Genomic DNA, 22,330 nt, shown 5'->3' on the forward strand with positions numbered 1-22,330 from the left:
CCCTCAAAGCAGCATCATTTTGCATATTAAAAACTGTGAAATTCAACTGATTCTCCCCAAACTCCACATTGCCCAAACTCCTTAGGTGGCTTCAATATAACTGGAACACAGAAGTAAGAAAAAGAGATATGGAACTGCTGCACGTGCTGAGAACAGATACATTACTGAGCAGCAGAAAGTGCACAGGAACCTCTTGTTTCTAGCCACTACCAGAGGCAGCTCTTTTGAGGTCCTGACTTACTGCCTCGTGTTTCACTGTAGCTTTCAAGAACTTTCATTTCTTTTCTTTTTAACACCAAGCGATACTTCTTTGGTCTCCTTCCCAACAGCTACTTTGCCTGGAGGTTTCTGTTTGCTTTTAGTAATTGTCTGGGGAATCTGTTGTTTATCATTGTCAACTCTACCATTAATTAAAAAAAATTATAAAAGGCAACCTGGACATAATATTTCTGTACCTGTAACTCCAAACCAGTGCTAAAGGACCTACGATCTCTCCAAAACATCTCTCTACTAAAAATTAAATTGATCTTGATATACACAAGAAAAACAGACATAATTACACGAAAATTTGGGTATGTCTTGGACCATACACTCGTGTGACATCACTGAACTTTTGTGGGACACTAGAAGTAGCTTTCTGTGCTTTTTTATAAATCCTTTATAAAGGAAGGTAAATAGAGGAAGCAGAAATATCTGGCTCATCAATACTTACCCATCCAGAAATCCACTGCAATCTGTTTACCTTAATAAGTTGCTCCAAGAGCTTTTATTTTCTTTCCTGTGGGGAACCCTCTCTTCTTGTATCAACTTGCTGCCCTCCACAAAAGCAATGTGTTCTAAAACAAGGTTAAAACAAACATTAGATATCCATAACAGTTTCTTCACCTCAAGCTTTTTCTACCAATTATGTTCATTAAACTGATTTCCTTCTAAATTTACAGTTTGAGTTCAAACATGACTTTTAGCACTATCATCCTACAACGTTAGAGAATGTCTATCAAGTCACTGCCATGAGTAAACCAACAACAGTACTGTTTATTCTAGATTTTTCACTATCACATTTCCAGAATCGTTTCTTTGATGCTTTATAGACAGATGGAAAAAAATATAATGTTTAGTAAGAGACAGACAGACATAACCGCAATTAAGTACCCAGACACTAGAATTAAGTATATCTGTAACAGAATATTAAGAAAATAAATGGTCCAAGTAAACTGAGCTATGGAGAAAAGAAACTTAACAGTTACATTTCTCTGCCTTTTATTGTGTCAACCTCCTTGATGCTAGGAGCAGAACATACTATGCCAAAATTAAGATACAGCAAAAGGAAAATTACTGAACATACATTATCAGTCAGGTTTACAATGCAATATATACCTTACGTTGCCAATAATTTTCGAAATGTATATATGCACTGCAGTGATACTTAGCACATGTTCATGCATCCATAGCTTAAATTAACACATGATCACTCACAAGAGACTTAAAATGTTCAAAGTTCAAGCCTATATTTATTCTTCAGGTTTTATAACAGTCGTCAGGTTTCCCAGACTTGGCAGCATTTCTAAAATAGAGAGTATCAACTTGTGTAATATTTAGTGTTTGAGGACGGCCCTTAAACTCTCCAGACAAAGAGGCCCAGAGGAATAAAGCTCAAATGTTCTTCAATGCATTTACAAAATTATTCAAGCCCATTAACTGAACTGGAGTGGGGCCGGGGGGGTGGGACACATAATGACCAAACAGCAGAGCTGTGAACCAGACTAATCTTAGAAGAGAGGCAACCACCTTTAAATTCCTTCATATGTTAGCCTTACAGCCAAATGCCATTATATAATAGCATTCAAACCACAATAAAGGTAACATTCAATTGGAATGAAAGAGGTTTTCTTTCAAAAAAAACCCCAAACGCACCACACTGTTATCAATGCAGTTGGCTTGTACATCCTTCGAAATCAGTTATTACACCGAAGATTAATTTAATGCAATATTCTTTTTTACATATCTCAGTTTTCCCTCTAAGGCTGAATAATTCAAAGTTAGATGTCCCCACATCTCAGCTTTTGCTGAAAAGAATTAATTCAGTTAGCTGATTCTTAAAGTTTCCCAGGTTTATTCCATATATTTTCTTTCTCTAGAAGGACAAAAGCATTACAAGCACATAAAGCTTTTAATAAAGTTTTAAATATACCTGAACAGATGGGAACAAAGAAGAAATGAGACCATGCCAAGACTATACCTCAGGCCTGACTCAAACCTTTGCTATTCCTATTTTTACAGACCCTTGGTAGTAAGACAGACTTAGGCTGTATTACATTACATACACACACATGTTTTGAGTCTTGCCTTTGCCACATTTATCTGTTTACCTATTTTTTTTTGACAAAGACTCTTAAAAAGGTTTCAGTGACCTGTATTATTAGGTATGACATAAAAATAGGAAAAGTTTGGGGTTAACTGTTAGTGCATCGTCATCAGTAAAATCTGCATATATTTCCCCACAAATATCAACTCATTACCTCTGTAAAACTCAGCAGCAAAATTATGGCAAAAATCAATTTTTTTTTCCCCCAAAAATTTGCAAAATTAGGTAGTTTGTTTCTAAAAATATTAGTACCAAGCAAGAACACAAAAACTACATAGGCAATGTCACACTCAATATTTCTAGATGAACAACTACGGAAAAACGAATTAACTAGAGTGACAAGGCTTAGAATGGGAAACCAGGAAAACTTCGCACCTGGTAGCAGCAAAAGATACTTAACAATAGAAATACAATTGCTAAAAACCTTTAAGATTGATTAGAGTGATCACTAGATGAACTGTTGAGACTTGGGGCAGGGGAAGGAAACAACCAACAACCCACCCACAAAACCACCCATCCCATCACTCCCACCCTCTCCCTCCCTCCCAAAACAACCCAAACCAAAATCTGGCAAGATCTAGTCTGCAGAAAAAACGTGTTCAGTTTTGCTGCAGAACGAGCTCAAGGCTTTGTGGTAGCACCCAGGCACCAAACTACAGCTGGGTGGAAACAGAGGCACTACCAGTGTACAACAGCCCTTCCTGACCCAGGCTTTGTGTGCTCTGTTAAATCAGGCTACATCACTCATCTATAAAGTTCTTCATGCTGAAATAAATTACAGTCCCATAGCTACATTCAAGGCCTAATTGCTGGAAGAAAGAAAATGCAAAATGCAGGCACTTCTCCAGAAGGATGGCAAATATTACAGCTTTTAAGAGAGCCATCTAGGTAACACTCCATAGGCCCAGTCTCAACTCCATTGTTGGATGATAAAAAAGTTTTAAACCTATCGTGAATTGCAGAAATTGAGGTGAGGTGTTTGTCCAACTAAAAATTATCAACTATACTTTAACAAAAGCAGAAACCGGAATTTAAAAGCCTTTACTAAGCGCCATTAATAACACCTGGGATTAAGGTGACACAAGAGCACAGTCATGACACTTGGAGCAAAGTCACAAAACCCAAAAAGATTCCCTGAAATCCAGCCAAAACTAGATTTCCACCAGCACAGGGCACTTGAAACAGACATCCAAATTAGGCCCAGCATGTGCAAGTGCTTCCAAATAAAGGCTAAAAGCCTAAAAATCAAAAAGGAAAACTTGAAAGACTGCTTTTGAGAGAGCACATAACCGAGACATCTTCAACAGTGAATGGATAAACAAAATTTATGAGACTGTATTATACTAAAGTACATAGGAACAAGAACAGAGTGATTGACTTGCCCCAGTGAAGGAATGCTACTTTTTGGTACAACAGCACAGTATTCTAACTAAATTATTTACCTCAACAGGTACTGTGCTGCATTTAAATTCCATATCCAAACTAGAAGAAATGGTGTATTAATGGTATACTATCAATCACTTACAGTCAACAGTGACAGCATGTGTGAGATATGGAGAGCAAGAGAGACTGCAAAGTAATAACTAAAGATCTCAACCACTGTTGTGCTGACTAGGGGAGGAGGGCAGACCAAAACAAAAACAAAACACCACCACAAAAATAACCCCACACCCACCACTGAATGATGGACATAAATTCTTATAACACAGCCAACTGCAAACAGCTAGAAGACTAACAGAAGGGAAAAAAACTCCTGATTAAGTTCTGAGCCACACAACACAGTACAATTCATAGGTTTAATTATCCAGATCGGACTCCAGAAAAGCATACTTAAACTCCCAGGGGACTTAAAAATAATTGTAATTCATTACTTGACCATTTGACTTGAAAAGGAGAACAATATCAGTGTGAGGAACCGAGTTGAAATCAAACTGAATGGAGCAGCGAGAACAAAAAGCTTCTTGACAGCATACAGGCCATTTAAAAACTCCCCATATTAAGTATACGACCAATCTAAAAAGATGTCAAAAAAACCATGAAGACTACTACCAGGAAGCCTGAGCTACCAAGATGCTGGAATTGTACAGGGCAAGTTTCATATACATTTGCCCCATCCTTTACCTTTTGCTAGGCATGGTTTAAGACAGGCTACCAAGCTACGTCAGAGCAAAAGTTTGTCTAAAGCACTAAATCCTGCCAGTTTTACAAACAGTAAAATTTCCTAAAGAAAAAGAGTACCCAAGAAGCCTGAACCACAACAGAAACCACAGAATAAAGTCTTTGCACTGAAGTTCAGTAAGGAAAAGATCACGGAAGACCACATCTAAGCTCTCTTTCAAGAGGTCAAGTCAGAAGAAAAATGTCGTATCAAAGTGCTAATAGAAGACGATTTTAGAATAAATCACTAGGGCCACATGACATTCACTTAAGATTTCTAAAGACAGTCAGCAATTTTATATTTAAGTATCTGTAACCAACATTTAAGCAAAATGTGGTGACATTACTCAAATAATTACACACTACAGTCCTATCTTCATCTCTAAACAGACTGATAGAAACTACAGCTGAATAAACATACAAAAGAAAACATAATATATGAAGAGAGAATTAACATGCATTTTGCAATGAACACTAATGCTTCACGGGACTACTGGAGAGATTTTCTGAAGGGTTCACATACTTGTTGACCAACCCTGATTAAACTGGTATACAGCACTTAAGACTTCTAAAACTCTTTCAAATACATTCCTCACTGAAGACTGCAGTGGCAATTATAGTAAAGATTTGAGAAGGAGTTCTCTGAGGGATTTGTAATTATTTGGAGAGGAAAATATCATGTGGTGTTTGCTGTTATCACAAAAAAAAGAAGTCACCTGACGGGTTCCAAAATAAAATTATATAGCTCAACATAGATAAATCAACCATAAGAGACAGTGACTACTAAAGCAACAGTTTCCTAATCATACAAAATTACTCACAGCAGCTGAAAACACCAACTTGTTGTAAAGAACTACAGAAGGATATCACAGTGCTGAATGCTCCATGAGTTATGGTAGGCAAAAGCACTAGTGATAAATGAACAGGGGGAAAAGAATACCTACATACATAGTAGTTCCTCTGAAGTGGAAGTTGCAACTCTTTTAAATCAAAGCTACTCAATTATCAATGACCAAAGTGGAAAACCAATATAAAAGCAGCATCAAGAACAATACAGAACACATTTGTCACTACATAAGATGCTGGTGAACTATGTTTCTTACCATGAGATGTTCAGGTCACCTCCTTTTCAGAGAATGGGAGAAACAGATGAGTTACATGACATGAACTATCTATATTAAAGGAAAAGTCTTCTTGTTGGAAAAGACAGACTACTCAAGGAAGATGATAAATCTGCAAGGGAAGAAAAAAAAAAAAACCAACCAGAGAAGACAGTTATGTCCAGGGCCTAACAATACACAAAAAGGTGTCCAGTGAAACAACTAAGCAACTTTAATAATCTATGGTGCAGGAAAACATTTTCTTAATTGTGAGAGCGAGAGTCACTGCTGTAGAAGGCTACAGAGGCCAGAAACACAACCAGTTCAAGGACTGGGCAAACATGACAAATGCACCATGGCTCTTAAGGACAGTGGTCCAAAGGCAATTCTACAAGTAAAGCTCCTAGCCAGCCAGCTGCTGAAAATCAGATCACACCTGCAGAAAAATCATGCTATAACTGCCAAGTTTCTTTTCCTAGGCATCACTGTTGCAAACAGGTTACTGAATTGTCTACTAACTTAGTACAGCAATTAATCTAACCTAGTAGAGGAATAATAATATTCTGACATGCAGAAGAAACCTCATGGAAGCTCTACTCAACCAAAACCTGAATTTTGGCCTATGGCTGTCAGGCTGACTTCAGCAGGGGGATGGGTCTCAACACACAGGCAAAATAACCAGGTAAGAGACCAATCTGAACTCATCTCAATGTTCTGTGAGGCTATACAGTTCAAATGATAAATTCCTGACCCTGACGTTTCTTTGACCATAACATCATTTAATTCCTTAATTCAGCTACTTCCAAGAGTTCTTATCCTTCCCTGTTACAGAAAGTCATTATTTATCACTCGACTTTTCGTTAAGTCTGATGATAAAAAACTCAGCCTATTGTCAGGACTATGGAGTTACGAAGCAGCTCTCTAGCTTAACCGTATACTGTAACATCTTGCTACAACTCAGGAATGTTCATTCCCTACACAACCAGATGCGACCTACATACTTTCTTGGGGTATGGACCATCCACTGAACCCCAGTGGCTGACTGAACATACGCCACAGTTCACCCCAAAGGCAAAGTAAACTGCTCCAACTAAAATCACCTTTAAGTAGCTGTTTCGCACTGCAACTGAGGCAGTCTAGTAGCCCAACTATACCCACTCATAAGGACTGAAAAGTGCTAGAAAAGCAGAAGTAATCCAACATTTTGAAAAGTTTGCAATTTAAGCCAGCTTTAAGTTAAATCAGAATGTTGCTATGGCAGTCCAGTCTCAATTTGGGTAGTGAATATTATATACTGTGTCTGAACAAACACCTACCTATGTGAGCAGAACTCCATGTTAGACAAAAAAAAAAAAAGGGAGTTGTAAGGCCCTTCTGGGTCATGAGACAAAACTTTTACCACAGGCAACCACACAATAAAACCATTTTTGTCAAAAACATTCTTACTATAAACATTCAGCACTTTTTGTTTGGTGGGTGTTTTTTTGCGGTTTTTTTTCCTCCTTATATCTTTCCTGAGGGGTATCTAGTCATCAACTCTAGCATTTTATGCTCAGATATCCCGTTGCTCTTACTTACTGTCAACTTTTACATCTCTGACTTTAACAGAAGTTTCAACAATTCTGAAGGTCCACCTAGTTATCAGGTCCACAGACTTCTGTTATGCTATCATGTGGCACAGCTGATTCTGCAACCACACACATAACCAGACAAAAGTTGACCCAGTTGAAAGAGATGTTCCCGCTGAAGTCCCTTCTGGCCAGAGCAGTTCTCCAAAACAAAAATATCTGTGCAACACTAACAGCTCTGCCTGAACATACGGTTGGTGCCACAGCTCTGAACTTCAGCGTGGATATCACTTCAGCGGACAGGGTAGTAGTGACAAGCCAACAGCCACAGACTGAACTGCACTACCCTGATAGCAAATACTATGTAAAACACTCCAAAAATTCATGTGCTACCCAACAATGACGCAAGCAGCAACAGACTGAATATTAAAACACGTGTATAACCAGTGGTCACAAACAATGGGGTATCTAAAACTTGTAAGGCTTTAAACAAGCCTAACATACTGTATGACAGCAACAAGGACACAACTATTTTATCAGTTTACCAGCTTTGCACACAAATCATGCCAGTGTGTTCCACACAAATACTTCCATACTTTTGGCTAAACTCAAGTGCAAGTATGCACAATATCAAAGCAAAACAAAACTATTTCTTAAAATATTATACCAGCTGATTACAAAGTATCACCCAAGAGTCTGAATAACATTTAACATTAAGCCATCCATGTATTTATATTGTTTTTCAGAACACAGGTAAGGACTTTTGGGAACAGGACACCAAGTTTAGGTCCACACATCTAACTCATCCACTGTTTGAGTACCATCATTTAAAAAGCCTGAGATCTCATTACTTCAGCCTAAAGACACTATTCCAGAATTTATTCCCCAGTAGGTTTGGAGCTGATTCAAATTTTATTCTTTCTCCAGATTTTCAATGCAGTCCTATGTATCAAATAAATCAGCTTACCAAAAGTCATTATGTAACACCCAAAATGTGTTTGTAACACAGATTTCAGGAAATTTAAGAGAAAAGCATATGCACATGAAGACCTGTATCCAGCAAAGACAGCAACTAAGAATACTAAAAAGGCAAGATCTAAACAGCAAAATAAATATTTTGAAGCACCTAAGTCAGTAAGTTCTGGTTTTATTCAAAAGAGAAACTATTTACACACAAACTAAAGCTTACTGAAAACATGCAAAGCTCGTTATCTCCTGAGCATCTTAACTGTATGGCAGCCACCAGCGTTACATGGAAATCAGATGTCAGCATTCACAACTGATGTTTCCAGGAATATTGAATACCTTTACTTAACACAGCCTCCACCTTGGGTCTTCCTACTCAGCCAGTGCTAAGAATTGCTCCCCTGTATGCATGAACAGAATAAAAATTCAGGGTCACTCTCAGACTTGATTCTATTCAGGGTCAATCTTGAATGCACACGTATCCACACCAACCACCTATCATTTTCAAGATGACTCACAGGGGAATGGCAATTCATGGCAAATCAAGACCATAATGTTGACTAACTATGTATAAGCTTTAGGGCAGCCATACTTTCATGTACCCTCCCCCCCGCCTTATATACACACTTCCAAAGTATTTCATGGCTGTTTAATCATGAAAAGGTGCTGATCAGCAAGAACCCAGCACCACTTCTAGCCTTAAAAGCCATTACATGTAATGCAATAAGACAGTAAATTTTCTCTACTACTCAAGCAGCAACATGCTGCTTAAGGATCTCCTTTATTATAAATGGAATAGAAAGGTGAAACAAGACAAAGAACCAAAGGAGCCACAGAAGAAGATATATCTAAATGTTTATCTATTACTTATATCCAAATGCTTACCTATTGCCAGGAAAGTAGGTAACACTAGACCACAGCAACAGACTTGAAAGATGACCTAAGTGGAAAGGGAGCAGTACAGTAACAGTAAAGAAACACTATGCTAAAGATATGAGAATAGGAAAAAGGCAAGTAAAACACTGAAAAATAAATAGTAGAAAGTAGCCCTACTACACGATGCAAAGAGGCCAAATTGTCATTTGACATATCTTCATCTTAAAAGATGAAACACCTTGTAGGAAAAAAAAATACATACTGAATGGCTATATCAGAAACAGACCTGAGAACAGTATAATTATTTAGAAGTCTGGAGTGGGCAATAGAACACCGGCCACTGATAAATGTCAGTGGGTCACAGCACACATTTCTAAAACAAGCCTTACTCTTGTTCCACAGGGACCAGTGAAGATTAACTGAGAATTCAAATCTGTGAAGTCCCTAGCTTTTGCTAGCATTCAAGAAATTAAATTGACATAGTAATATACAAAATGTATAATCCCTTTAAAACAGCATTTAATTATTACAGGTTCTAGGAAGCAGGGCTGGAAGTACTCTGTTAACAGATATATTACAGCAAGTGCTACAAATTTAGTATACATACTAATGAGAAAATATTCTATAAGCAAATATTATATTTCTCTTTCATAAAAGGTATAGTTGCATTGGCTATACTTTTGACACTGTTGTACTGTGATTATAGTGACTATACTAATCTGTAAACATCTCGTATACACAAGTAGCACGCAATCTTTCAAATTTGTAAAGTTACAGGAAATTGGGTGTACAGCCACATATAAACCAATCAAATAAAAAAAAACCACCAGAGACAGAAAAAAAAGAAATCTCAAGTGTGAGAGGATGAGATCTACTAGATCTAATGCATCCTGTAGAACTACATGTCCAGAAACACCAATTTATTAACTACAGTAATGCTGATTCTGCTAAGAAGCTACCCTTCCTTGTAAAATACACTGGTTTTCTTAAGTAAGTAGATTTAAGATATTTTTAAGAAGCAGTTTTAAAATAATATTTCATGCATTTGCATTTTATTAATAATTTTACACAAACAGCGGAGGGAGGGGGGAGTGGGAGGCAGAAAGTAAAGCACTGCACATAAATTGAGAACTTAAGCACTGCTAGTTTAATAAAACAGCCGATGTTGGAAGGCACCTCTGGATATCACCTTATCAAATCCACCCCAGCTCAAAGTAGTGACAAATTAGAAATGAGATCCATCTTTGAGGTTAAGTCAGGTTGTTAGGGTCATATCCAATAGAACTTTGGATATCTATTAGGACACAGATTTCCCCACCTCTCTGGACATCTCTTCCAGTGTTTGACTGTCACAGTTATCCAGAATTTCCCTTGTTACAACTTAAGCCCACTACCTGTCACTCTTATCAATGTGCATCTCTGAGAAGAGCCTGGCTTCATCTTATACTTTGCCATTAATTAGTTGAAGATGGCAGCAACATGTTCCTCTAGCCTTCTCTTCAGACTAAGCACACTCATCCCTCCCAGCTTTTCCTTCTTTGTTATGTGTTCCAGCCCTCCCAGCTAGTGGCCCTCCACTGGGCTCACTCCAGTGTATAACTGGACAAGACACTGTAGATGTTGCCTCCCAAAGAACCAAACAGTGGGGAACAATCACTTTCCTCAAACCGCTGGCTCCAGCCTTGATTAATTCAGCCCAGTATGCTGTCAGCATCCATTCCTGCAAGGGTGCACTGGGCATGTTCAACGTGCTGTCCACCAGGACTGCCCAAAGCCGCTTCCATCACACCAGTTCCCATACATTCCAGATATGAAGACACTTTATTCATTGTCAACAAAGAGTTTTAATATTATTCTTCATTAGTGCTTCCTCTTGTTTGGTTGGGTTTTTTAATTTTTATTTTAGACAAGTATACAGTCTACATTTTATACATACAGCCCACAAGACAAGTGGCTCTGCACAGATAACTGGTAATGGCACACCCGGCTTCTCAGTGCCTGATTGCACAAATGTTTTTTACCAATGCTTTTTAAAACCTTTGTTTTTACTTTGTCATGCGCTTAGAGGAAAAACTGTCATGCCACAGTTCATAAATGAACAAGAAGTTTGTAGATCGACCATTTTCCTTGCCTTTAACAACAACTAACACCAGCTACCCTATTTCCCTGAAAATAAGACAGGGTCTTATATTAATTTTTGCTCCAAAACTTATTACTTTTTTACATGTATAGCTGCCTGGACACTATTTAAATTGATCTTTTTTTATGAACTGTAACAGGGCTTATTTTTGGAGTAGGGCTTATATTTTGAGCATCCTCAAAAATCATGTTGTGGCTTATTTTCAGGGAAACAGGGTAGTAGTCTCAACCAGATTTTTCATCCCTGAGAAATATCCAAGTATCAGCTAACAACCTAGTATTTTTAGTCTAGTATGGACATACTTCTTCAACACAATTTACCTGCAGTGATCAGCATTCAATGCATCTAGTAATTCAGAACGTAGAAAGCTGAATTTGAGTACATTAATGCTATGCCACATATAGAAGGGAAGCCCATGTAGACTATGACCAAGTAAACAGCCAGTGAAGCTACAGTATAATAAAGGAAAGAAAATCTTAACATCATAAAAACTTAAAAAAAAAAAGTGAAGAAAAGAAAAAATAACCACAAAATAGTCCAAGTTCTACGCTGACCTAAGGTTGATGGGAAATGGGATCCAAGAGAAAAATGGGTACAGTCGGCAAAGCAAGTTTGGTAGGTTTTCACAGCTGCACTGGCTATATAATGTAATGTAGAGCCAGCCAGTCAAGACTCCAGTTTATCAAAGTAGTTTTAAAAAGTAAAAGGCAGCTTTACTTTTAAACAAAAAGATACATATTGTATTAATATTTGCTAAGGCTGGAGTTCCACAACAATAAACCACAGCTGCTCTAGGACAGGACTACTATGGTTTTGAATTTCCATTCCTCTCTCCCAGCAGGACTCTTTCTCCCTATTTACAGGCCTTAACAGCCAGTCCACCATGGGAGCTAACGTGGTAGAAAGCTGGAATACAAAACCAGAGCAAACACCCAACACCTACATGCCTCTTCCCAAACATCTGATTGCGATGATTCATGGAGCTAAACTGACACCCCCTGCCCCTCCCCCCCCCCCCAAAAAAAGAGAAAAGGCCAGTGTTGGTACAAAGAAGAGAGGACAATAACAACCCTAAGTTGGACTGGTTTAAACGGTCCTGTAATTAAGTATATACACTTACTAGAATGTAACCCCATGAAAAATACAGTATATAGTATTTGTTCTAAGCCACTATTTTGTCTTTCAAGTCCAAATCTGCAACTGGAATAAAGAGCTGCACAACATAAAGTGTATTCCAAGCCTTTAAAAAAATAAAACAAAAGGAAGGCAGGGCAATGGAGGAGTTTGCCTCAGTTGATGAGGACTGGGTTAGGGACCAGTTAAGCAATCTGGACATCCATAAATCCATGGGTCCAGATGGGATGCACCCGCGGGTGCTGAGGGAGCTGGCTGAAGTCACTGCTGGACCGCTCTCCATCATCTTTGCCAAGTCTTGGGAAACGGGAGAGGTGCCTGAGGACTGGAGGAAAGCAAATGTCACTCCGGTCTTCAAAAAGGGCAAGAAGGAGGAGCCGGGCAACTATAGACCGGTCAGCCTCACCTCCATCCCTGGGAAAGTGATGGAACACCTTATCCTTGGTGCCATCTTAAGACATATCAAGGATAAGAGGGTCATCAGGGGCAGTCAACATGGCTTCACCAACGGGAAGTCGTGTTTGACCAACCTCATAGCCTTTTATGAAGACGTAACAAGGTGGATTGACGATGGCAGAGCAGTGGATGTGGTCTACCTTGACTTCAGCAAAGCATTTGACACCGTCTCCCACAGCATCCTCACAACAAAACTGAGGAAGTGTGGACTGGATGATCGGGTAGTGAGGTGGACTGCAAAATGGCTGAAGGAAAGAAGCCAGAGAGTCGTGATCAATGGGGCAGAGTCTGGTTGGAGGCCTGTATCTAGTGGAGTGCCTCAAGGGTCAGTTCTGGGACCAATACTGTTCAATATATTCATCAATGACTTGGATGAGGGAATTGAGTGTACTATCAGCAAGTTTGCTGATGACACCAAACTGGGAGGAGTGGCTGACACACCAGAGGGCTGTGCTGCCATCCAGCGAGATCTGGACAGGCTGGAGAGTTGGGCAGGGAAAAATTTAATGAAATATAACAAGGGAAAATGTAGAGTCTTGCATCTGGGCAGGAACAAACCCAGGTTCCAGTACAGGTTGGGGAATGACCTATTAGAGAGCAGTGTAGGGGAAAGGGACCTGGGGGTCCTGGTGGACAGCAGGATGACCATGAGCCAGCACTGTGCCCTTGTGGCCAAGAAGGCCAATGGCATCCTGGGGTGTAATAGAAGGGGGGTGGTTAGTAGGTCGAGAGAGGTTCTCCTTCCCCTCTACTCTGCCCTGGTGAGACCTCATCTGGAATATTGTGTCCAGTTCTGGGCCCCTCAGTTCAAGAAGGACAGGGAACTGCTGGAGAGAGTCCAGCGCAGGGCAACAAAGATGATTAAGGGAGTGAAGCATCTCCCTTATGAGGAAAGGCTGAGGGAGCTGGGTCTCTTTAGCTTGGAGAATAGGAGACTGAGGGGTGACCTCATCAATGTTTATAAATATATAAAGGGTGGGTGTCACGAGGATGGAGCCAGGCTCTTCTCAGTGACAACCAACAGTAAGACAAGGGGTAATGGGTTCAAGCTGGAACACAAGAGGTTCCACTTAAATGTGAGAAGAAACTTCTTCTCAGTGAGGGTGACAGAACACTGGAACAGGCTGCCCAGGGAGGTTGTGGATTCTCCTTCTCTGGAGACATTCAAAACCCGCCTGGACGCCTTCCTGTGTAACCTCACCTAGGTGTTCCTGCTCTGGCAGGGGGATTGGACTAGATGATCTTTCGAGGTCCCTTCCAATCCCTAACATTCTGTGATTCTGTAAAAAAAACACCCCCTCCACACAACTCACCACCATCTTTGCTAGTGGAGAACTTTTCAAATACTCTTTAAACTTTTGCCTAAAAAGAAGAGAGTGATGCCTCAGTAAGTTATTCCAAGTCTTAGTTATCCTATCTCCTCAAAGGCTACACACTGCTCCCTGTGTGAATTCATCTTGTTTGGGAAATAATCAGCACTCAGAAATTAAGCCTTTAATACTGGAGGAGTGGGAAAAACACCCTATTATCTAATGTGTTATTGGATACATAGTCTCTCCTAGATCAGGACTAAGTCACACCCTAATCTATTATCTTCTAATTGAGGAGTAGACTGAGTTTCTGATGTCTGTTAATAGAAAGCACATTTTCCACTCCTTAAGTCATTCTTGTAATCTCAAATTCTTTTTAATTATGAAAAAATACTGGACTTAGTTCAGATCATAATTGCTGTACTATACACAATATTAGTCCACCTCAGTTCTTCCATTTGTTAATTCTTTGCATAGAAGTATTCAAAATGATTGCCACAGGGATAATGGCAACAGTTCCAGGATATATCCAACATTCGTGTGTGGTAAGAAACAACCAACCTCTGCTGCGCTTTCCATTTTCTGTCACTTCTAAATGGCATTTTTTTTTATTATATGTACTACAGAGAACTTCTTCGCTGGCCTTTCTAGATACTACTTTGCTTCTTTAATGAGGCACCATCTACCAGAACAAAACCTTCTGAATTAAGATTTTTCAAAAGTAACACAGCAATCACAAGTAGAACAAAACAAACAAAACCTCCCAAAACCCATTCAAAAGATGTCTGATAAATTCTTCCACCTTAGTAAGAATTCTTAAACATATATAGGTTGATATATTAATCACCAATTCTTGCTCCAACAAAATGATGAAGTTATTTCAGAACACCAGGACTTCTTCCCCTTTCCACACATACATTAAAAGAGAGAGAAAGGAAAAAAACACACTGATACCACACTCATATAATGCAACTCTTACCACGGGCTCCTAGGAGCCAAAATTATGGAGCACATTCTGCTAACCTCTGTGCAACCATGGAATAAGACTGTTCTAAGAGCAAACAACCTAAACATAAGGGATAACAGACACAAAAAAGGAGAATCCAAGGAAACAGCACCACCACAAGCAATGGCTAGAATTACTTCTTGTTCCAATGATGGTGTTTTGAGTCCCAGGGTGACAGGAAAGGTGGTGGTTTGGTTTTGCTTTAGTAGGCTTTGTTTCCTAAAGTTAGCCTCTTTTGCACTACCAGGTTGCAACTGCTTTAAAAGGTGCACACAGGGAATTTCTCCAAGCAGAAGGGGCATCACAGGAGAATGAACAAAGTGTTTAACAGCCCATAGTGTCACTTTCTAAGGAGCACTTAAAATCTCATTAACAACAAGATAGATAATACCTCTCACAGCTAAACCCCACATTTAATTTAAAGGGAAGGAACCTGTTACTTTTACAACCATAAAATGTAAGATGCAAAACCAACAGCCAGTCAGAACAGAAGACGAGGAATACACCCTTGTTCATGATTCTGAATTCATATCAACATAGCAGGACCACTTTTACCACAACTGTAAGAAAAACTGTTACCACAAGATACAGAGAACAAAGGCAAGGTCTAAGATTTAGTCATGTGATTTATTAATAAACAACTAAGTGTTAGTTTTATTAACAATTAAGAGACAGCTTACTACGTGGAAGAAATCCGTAGTCTGTTAGAAGGGCAGCTAAAACAAGGGCTAGATCAAAGGCTTAAGCCAAAGATCTCATGACAACGTTGTCCACAAGTGACAGCAGAGTTTTCCTTTTGGGAAGGAAGGAAGGCTTGCCTTTGCAGGAGTAGCCTGAGCTAAAGGTCAGACATCCACAAAGAGAAGTCAGAAGCACACACTGAGATTTAGCTGGTATAGAAGGCAGCAAGTCTGGAAGAAAGAGAGACTTGAAGGTCATCCATACAGAGATGACAGCTGAGTTTATGAATGAGATTAACAAAGTAAGTTTTAGAGAAACCTGATGTAGTACTAGGGGTAAATGCCAAATCAGAGAAGTCTTACAGAGATCTAAAGAAAGGGAACTCTAGAAAGAAGTAAGGGTGGGAGGAAGGGAGGAAGGGAGGAAGGGAGGAAGGGAGGAAGGGAGGAAGGGAGGAAGGGAGGAAGGGAGGAAGGGAGGAAGGGAGGAAGGGAGGAAGGGAGGAAGGGAGGAAGGGAGGAAGGGAGGAAGGGAGGAAGGGAGGAAGGGAGGAAGGGAGGAAGGGAGGAAGGGAGGAAGGGAGGAAGGGAGGAAGGGAGGAAGGGAGGAAGGGAGGAAGGGAGGAAGGGAGGAAGGGAGGAAGGGAGGAAGGGAGGAAGGGAGGAAGGGAGGAAGGGAGGGAAAAAGGTTGATTGCCTCATGAATGGGATTTTGTTTAAAGTTCAGTATGGTTACATTGCACAGAAGAGCCTAAAAAAACACAAGTTGCCAATATACTTCCAACAAAAGTCTGCAGGAGGAAAACAGGTCTACGTCTCTAATAGTGACTATGAGCCATAACAGGTCTGTTATAAATCAGAAAATCATGCAGATAACAATTGTATACTAAACTTTGCCATCTTCTTCCAATGCCCTCTTTCACAACAAAAGAATTGAGGAAACTGCACGTAGAAACCCATACAAACTCTTCCATAGCACCACTGTCCTCTCATAATGATCCACTTTCTTTGCTGGCTTGCCAAGACTTATATCGGTGAGCTATGGTGCAAGTATCTAAGCAGTTGTTGTCCTACCAGTAACAGAGTATGTGACGAAGCGTACATCACTACTTTGCACAATCTATTAAACAGGGGAAAACATTAGGAAAAACTTACAAAGCATAAATACCCTCTGAACACAGAGCAGTTTCAAAAATACATTGGTGGCAATTGTGTCACTGGAGATTCTCAGTTGACCACAAACCTGAATGATGTCTGTTAATTTTAATTACACTGGACTAGTAAAATCTAAATTTGTCATCTGCATTGTAACCATTGCTTGAAATTATTTTGTTCTGATAGCAAACTGGAGTAAGAAAGCCACCTTCATCATTGGCATGTCCAATCCACAAGATACTTCAGGTGAAGGTGTGAGAATCCCTCAGTGGAAAGTTACGATCTAATCTGTCTATAAAAGACAACTGTTGATCTCATCTAATGCAACTGGAGATGTTCTCATCCACACAGACACATGATCAAACTTTTCATACATGTGTGTGAATTCTAAAATAGATGATTTCTGGAAGCTCACAAAAGACAAAGGCCTTAAATTGTAGTATAAACAAGCTGAGTTGAAATCACAGAATCATTTAGGTCGGAAAACACTCTTAAGATCATTGAACTCAACTGTTAACCTAACACTGCCAAGTCCACCACTAAACCATGTCCCTAAGCACGACTCAACCACTTCCCTGGGTAGCCTGTTCCAATGCCTGACAACTCTTTCTGTGAAGAAGTTTTTCTTAATATCCAATCTAAACCTCCCCTGGCACAACTTGAGGCCATTTCCTCTTGTCCTATCACTTGTTACTCTGGAATTACACTAGTGACCCTTTGCCAGCTTCGCTGCCCTTCTCTGAACTCTCTCCAGCACCTCAATGTCTTTCCTGTAGTGAGGGGCCCAAAACTGAACACGAGATTCAAGGTGCGGCCTCACTAGCACAGGGATACAGTGGGACGATCACTGCCCTGGTCCTGCTGGCCACACTATTCCTGATACAAGCCAGGATGCTGTTGGCCTTCTTGGCCACCAGGGCACACTGCAGGCTCACGTTCAGCCAAGCCACCCAGAGTAGCAATGAATGCTCCTTAGCCACCTCAGCGGGGGTAAGGGATGGAGATCCACACAGCAGCAAAGACGCAAGGCCTGTTGATGCATTAGGAACCACAGAAACACCTTGGAACAGTCACACAAGAATTAGGACTTCTCCCTCACAAAAGGCAGAAGGATTGATAGCCCAACTGAAGTGCATCTACACAAACGCACACAGCATGGGCAAAGAGGAGAAGTTGGAAGCCATTGTGCAGCTGGAAAACTGTGATATAAAAACCAACATAATCGAAGTGTTAACTGAAGAGGATATATCATGCAACTCCATTCCAGAAGTCTCCCTTCTACCCCAAATTTATCTTCGAAGTAAAAAACACTATCTGACAAACTCACAAATCTTGGTCCAAGATCAAGAATGTTAATACTAGCATCTGAATTGAGCAGATCATTCAGATCCTGAGTTAGCATCTACTGCCAGCCATATTTGCCAGTGTCATGTAGGGCAGGCTACAAGCATGGAAGAAAAGCTAAGTTTCCACTGAACTCTAATCTCTCGGAAACCCAGTTATTCTCCTGGAACACCCACCTAGTAAGATTAAATCACTGAAACTAAATTAAAGTTTAAAAAGCTGCAAAAAAAGTGCTTTCGACTGTTGAATTAAACTCAACAATTTATGCAAACAAAGCTCCTGCAGCATACAGGGCTTTAAGAACCCCATGAGGCAAGTGCTACTGCAAACTTTTCAGAAGGGACACCTTACTAGTCTTTTGAACCTCAAATTTCAATCCCTTTCCACAGCTACGTTGAGTTCACTGTTATTTGTGGTGTACATGTCTTCTGGAAAAAAGAAACCATTCTCCACAAACAGTGGATTTTCCATTAGGAACAATACTTCAAAGAATTCCTCGTTCTGCTTTTGTTGCAGAGTCTATCAATTGATTGCAAACTCTGACACAAGACAACAGAACTTGAGTAATTCTGTATTTAGTCCTTGCAACCAAAATGAAAGCTACTATAACAATGCAAGACTGTTCTTGATGCCACTGGAAAAAAAAAAAAAAAAAAAGACTGCAAAAATCTGAAAGAGGTTGTACCAGTCTTGGTCCCACATCCCTCTGTATACTTGAACAAGCTCTGCAGAAGACAAAACTCGCTTTCACTCTTTCACTGGCGTTTGTGTATTCTTGCTGATGCAAATCCCTCTTAGCATATTATTCTGGGGTGAGCAACAGTAGAATGAACTCATATATTTGGGGTCAAAGAGGATTAATAACAATAATATAAAGCAAATTTATTAGATATTCTAATCAAGGCAGTCTTTTATTAAAACAATTATTTCATCAAATCATAGAATGGTTTGGGTTGGAAGGGACCTTAAAGATCATCTAGTTCCAAACACTTTGCCATGGGCAGGGACACCTTTTACTAGACCAGGTTGCTCCAAGTCCCATCCAACCTGGCCTTGAACGCTCCCAGGGATGGAGAATCCACAGCTTCTCTGGGCTGCCTGTTCCAGTGCCTCACCATCCTCATGGGGAAGAAGTTTACCTAATAATGTCCCATCATCACCTTCATTTCACAAACTGAAGAGTTTGGTTCCTAGAGCTGACCTTGCAGCAGTAAGCACCAAATACAGGCCTTCATGCAACAGCATGGCCTATCACCCGCCACAGGATATACTTTTTACCTCCAGTCATGCTAGAGAAAAGGCTGTACCACCACCACCACAGCTGGATGAGCACAATGTGCAATCTGATAGGATGCTTTTGTGCAACATGTTAGTGTAATTCACAAACCAGCTGGCAACTGCTTATTGAGGTTTACTGAATCTTAGCTATACAGATGTTCTTGGCAGTATTCTCATCTTTTCATAAGCAGCCACACAAAGTTGCAATATTTTTTTTTCAAACCAGCTCCAGTACACAACGCTCTTTTTCATTCCCTTCAAAACCAGCCACCTCCCTCTTCCCAAAACATTATTTGCCTCGATCAATCTCAGGTAACTTTTTTAACATGAAGAAGCATCAGAAAAAGCAGAACAGCTGTTAGACTGCAATGTATAATGAATCAGAAGTAAAATCAAATTATAGGCTTACATCCAAGACACGGTAAGAATCAAAAAAATTACAACTAAAATTTTAAAATTACAGTAATAAGTCAAGGTTTAGAACAGACCACTTAGTGAAAACAGGCCATACAAGCTCTCAGCATCTTTTAAGAGGTTGGTAATTTTAGAAGCTCAGAATAAATCCAAATCTGATGCCTTCCTCCTAAGCAGTGAGGTTCTGCAGAGAACCTCTTACCCTTTTGTATAGGTAAACCACCAAAAAGTGACAAAGAAAGTTGCAAGCTCCACAAATCTGGGAAATCCGCTGTCTAGAACGACGAGGGAAAGAAAAAAAATATTTCAAGATACAACTGGTGGTGAAGACTACACCACCTGAATCCTCCCCGCAGCCAACCAAGTGCAGAACCCAGAGCACAAACCAGGCGCTGCCTTTTTGTTTTGTTCTCCGGCTGCACGTTCCCACCGGCGCCGGCCGCGCTGGGCGGCCTCTAGCGGCCAGACCCGCGCAGCGCGGCCGCATCCCAGCGCCGGGGCACCCCAAACCTCTCCCCGTGCGCACACCGCCTTACTTTCTCCTTCCCCGCACTACTGTGCCGTTTCAGAATCCCCCGTGCAGAAAAAAAACCCAAAAAAACCCACAACCAAAAACCAAAACAACTTCATTATTAAAAGGGGCGCAAACCAGAGTCAAACTACACCCCAGTCCTACAGGCATTGATAATCAACCTCTCCTTAGCCGACCTAACAGAGATCACAATCTGTTTGAAAACACCACACAAAACACAACACCAAAAATGCTCACTATTAAGAAGCTGTGGGTTTTCCCAAAGACCTCCAGCTTTTTGGGGAAAGGGCAAAGCAGATGGCTCAGAAGCCCCCAAAAGGTGCCCAAACTACCAAAGGCACCCAACAGAATCACCCAAGCACATCTGTGGGTGTAAAGGAACCAGCCTGAATGCACAAACGAGAAACGCTGGAGGACGCTCTGCACATTACTGGGTTATTTTAAACCTCTCATTTCCTCTTCTTTGCTTCAAGATATGCAGGCCATAGGATTGCAGAAAGAGGATAAAAAAATTCAAGATGGCTAAAGGTGTCTCGTCATGGATTTTAATTCACGCTGTAAAACTCTAGAGGGCACCCGAAATATGCCCTCCCCCTCCCTCCCGAGCCGGGTAACGTGAGCAGCGGCAGCAGCCCGTCGTCTGCCTGCCCGAGTTGGTATTGCAGGAGCGATGTCTGCAGCAGCAGCGCCCACCCCGAGGAGGAGCCGCCTCACAGCCATTACTGGGGCTTCGCCCCAGGGCACCAGCTGCTGGACCCAGGAATTTCCCCACCCAAACCTGGAGGCCTCTCCTTCTACCCCTGCCCCCGGAGAATATGGGGGGGTGGGTCATGCCCTTCCCAAGCAGGTCTAGCAGAGGCAGAAATAGATACATAAACAGCACTCACAATGGAGCTCCCTCTCCTTGTTGGTCTCTGCCAAGGCTGCACCAAACTGGGCTGGAGCCTAAGGGAAAGACCTGGGGTTAACAAGGGGCAGCGAGGAGCAGGCAGCGCCCCCAAGCAGCGTTTCCTTTGCCTGGCCAGGGCAGGTACCTCCTGCATCACCCACCACTTCCCTTTAATCGCAACCCAATAAATAAATAAATAAATGCTGACCTCCCGGGGGCGGCGGGGTGCCCCCCCGAGCACACCCACGCCGCCTGCCCCCGCTGAAGGCGGGGGGACACGAAGCCGCCCCGGGCGCAGCTGCACCGGGGGCTTCTCCGCGCGAGTGCGGGGTGAAAGGCAGCGGCGGCACCCACGGCGGGGAGCGAATATTACCTGCTAACTTGCCTAAGGAGCCCTGAACCGGCGCCCCGGGGGGTCGCAGGGCCCTCAGCGGCGGCGGCTCAGCGCCGGGCGAGCGCCTCGGCCCCCCGCAGGCTCCCGCGGCAGTTGCCCCCGGTCTCGGGTTTGCCCCCCTGCAGTCGGCCAGCAGCACTGCCGCCTCCTGTCCGCCATTAGAGACACCCAGCCAAACAATACGGGAGGGGAGCAGCGACGGCGGCAGGATCCGCGGAGGGCCGCGCCGGGCAGCGGAGGGAGGCACCCGCGGGGGGGGGCGGCGAGGGCGGTGGGTGGGGGAGGCAGCGGGGCAGAACAACAGCCGAGGGCCCGGCGGGGAACGGAGGGAGGGAGTTAAAATAGGAGGCGCTAAAACAGAGCCGTCCCTTCCCCCAAATGCCCCTGCCCCCCCCCTCAGGGCAGCCCCCGGGCGCCCCCATTTGCCCCCGTCGCCCACCTCCGGGCTACGATGGTTATCCGTGGAGCTGCCCCCGGTGCTGCCCGCGCCCCCTCCGCTGCCGCCAGAGGTGGCGGCGCGGCTGCGACGACACCGTGGGGCACTTAGCCCGGGTAGCTCGGAGGCA

The 22,330-nt window shown here is 41.9% G+C and overlaps 1 protein-coding gene across 6 annotated transcripts in view; it reads right to left on the reverse strand.

The window, feature by feature from the left end:
• The window catches only part of ZMYM2 (zinc finger MYM-type containing 2), a 92,784-nt gene that overhangs the window by 70,259 nt on the left and 195 nt on the right, over positions 1–22,330 (reverse strand). For 3 of the 6 annotated variants that reach the window (XM_065658108.1, XM_065658167.1, XM_065657838.1), the window contains exon 2: positions 743–836. In XM_065658108.1, the coding sequence (XP_065514180.1) occupies positions 743–836 (94 nt within the window). Of the gene's footprint in view, positions 1–712; positions 837–5,625; positions 5,756–9,041; positions 9,097–21,368; positions 21,427–21,743; positions 21,956–22,330 lie in introns of those variants that run through there. The other 3 variants (XM_065657984.1, XM_065658031.1, XM_065657924.1) reach the window with 3 other exon arrangements.

The sequence above is a fragment of the Caloenas nicobarica genome, chromosome 1 (genome assembly GCF_036013445.1).
Source record: "Caloenas nicobarica isolate bCalNic1 chromosome 1, bCalNic1.hap1, whole genome shotgun sequence".
NCBI classification, from domain to species: domain Eukaryota; kingdom Metazoa; phylum Chordata; class Aves; order Columbiformes; family Columbidae; genus Caloenas; species Caloenas nicobarica.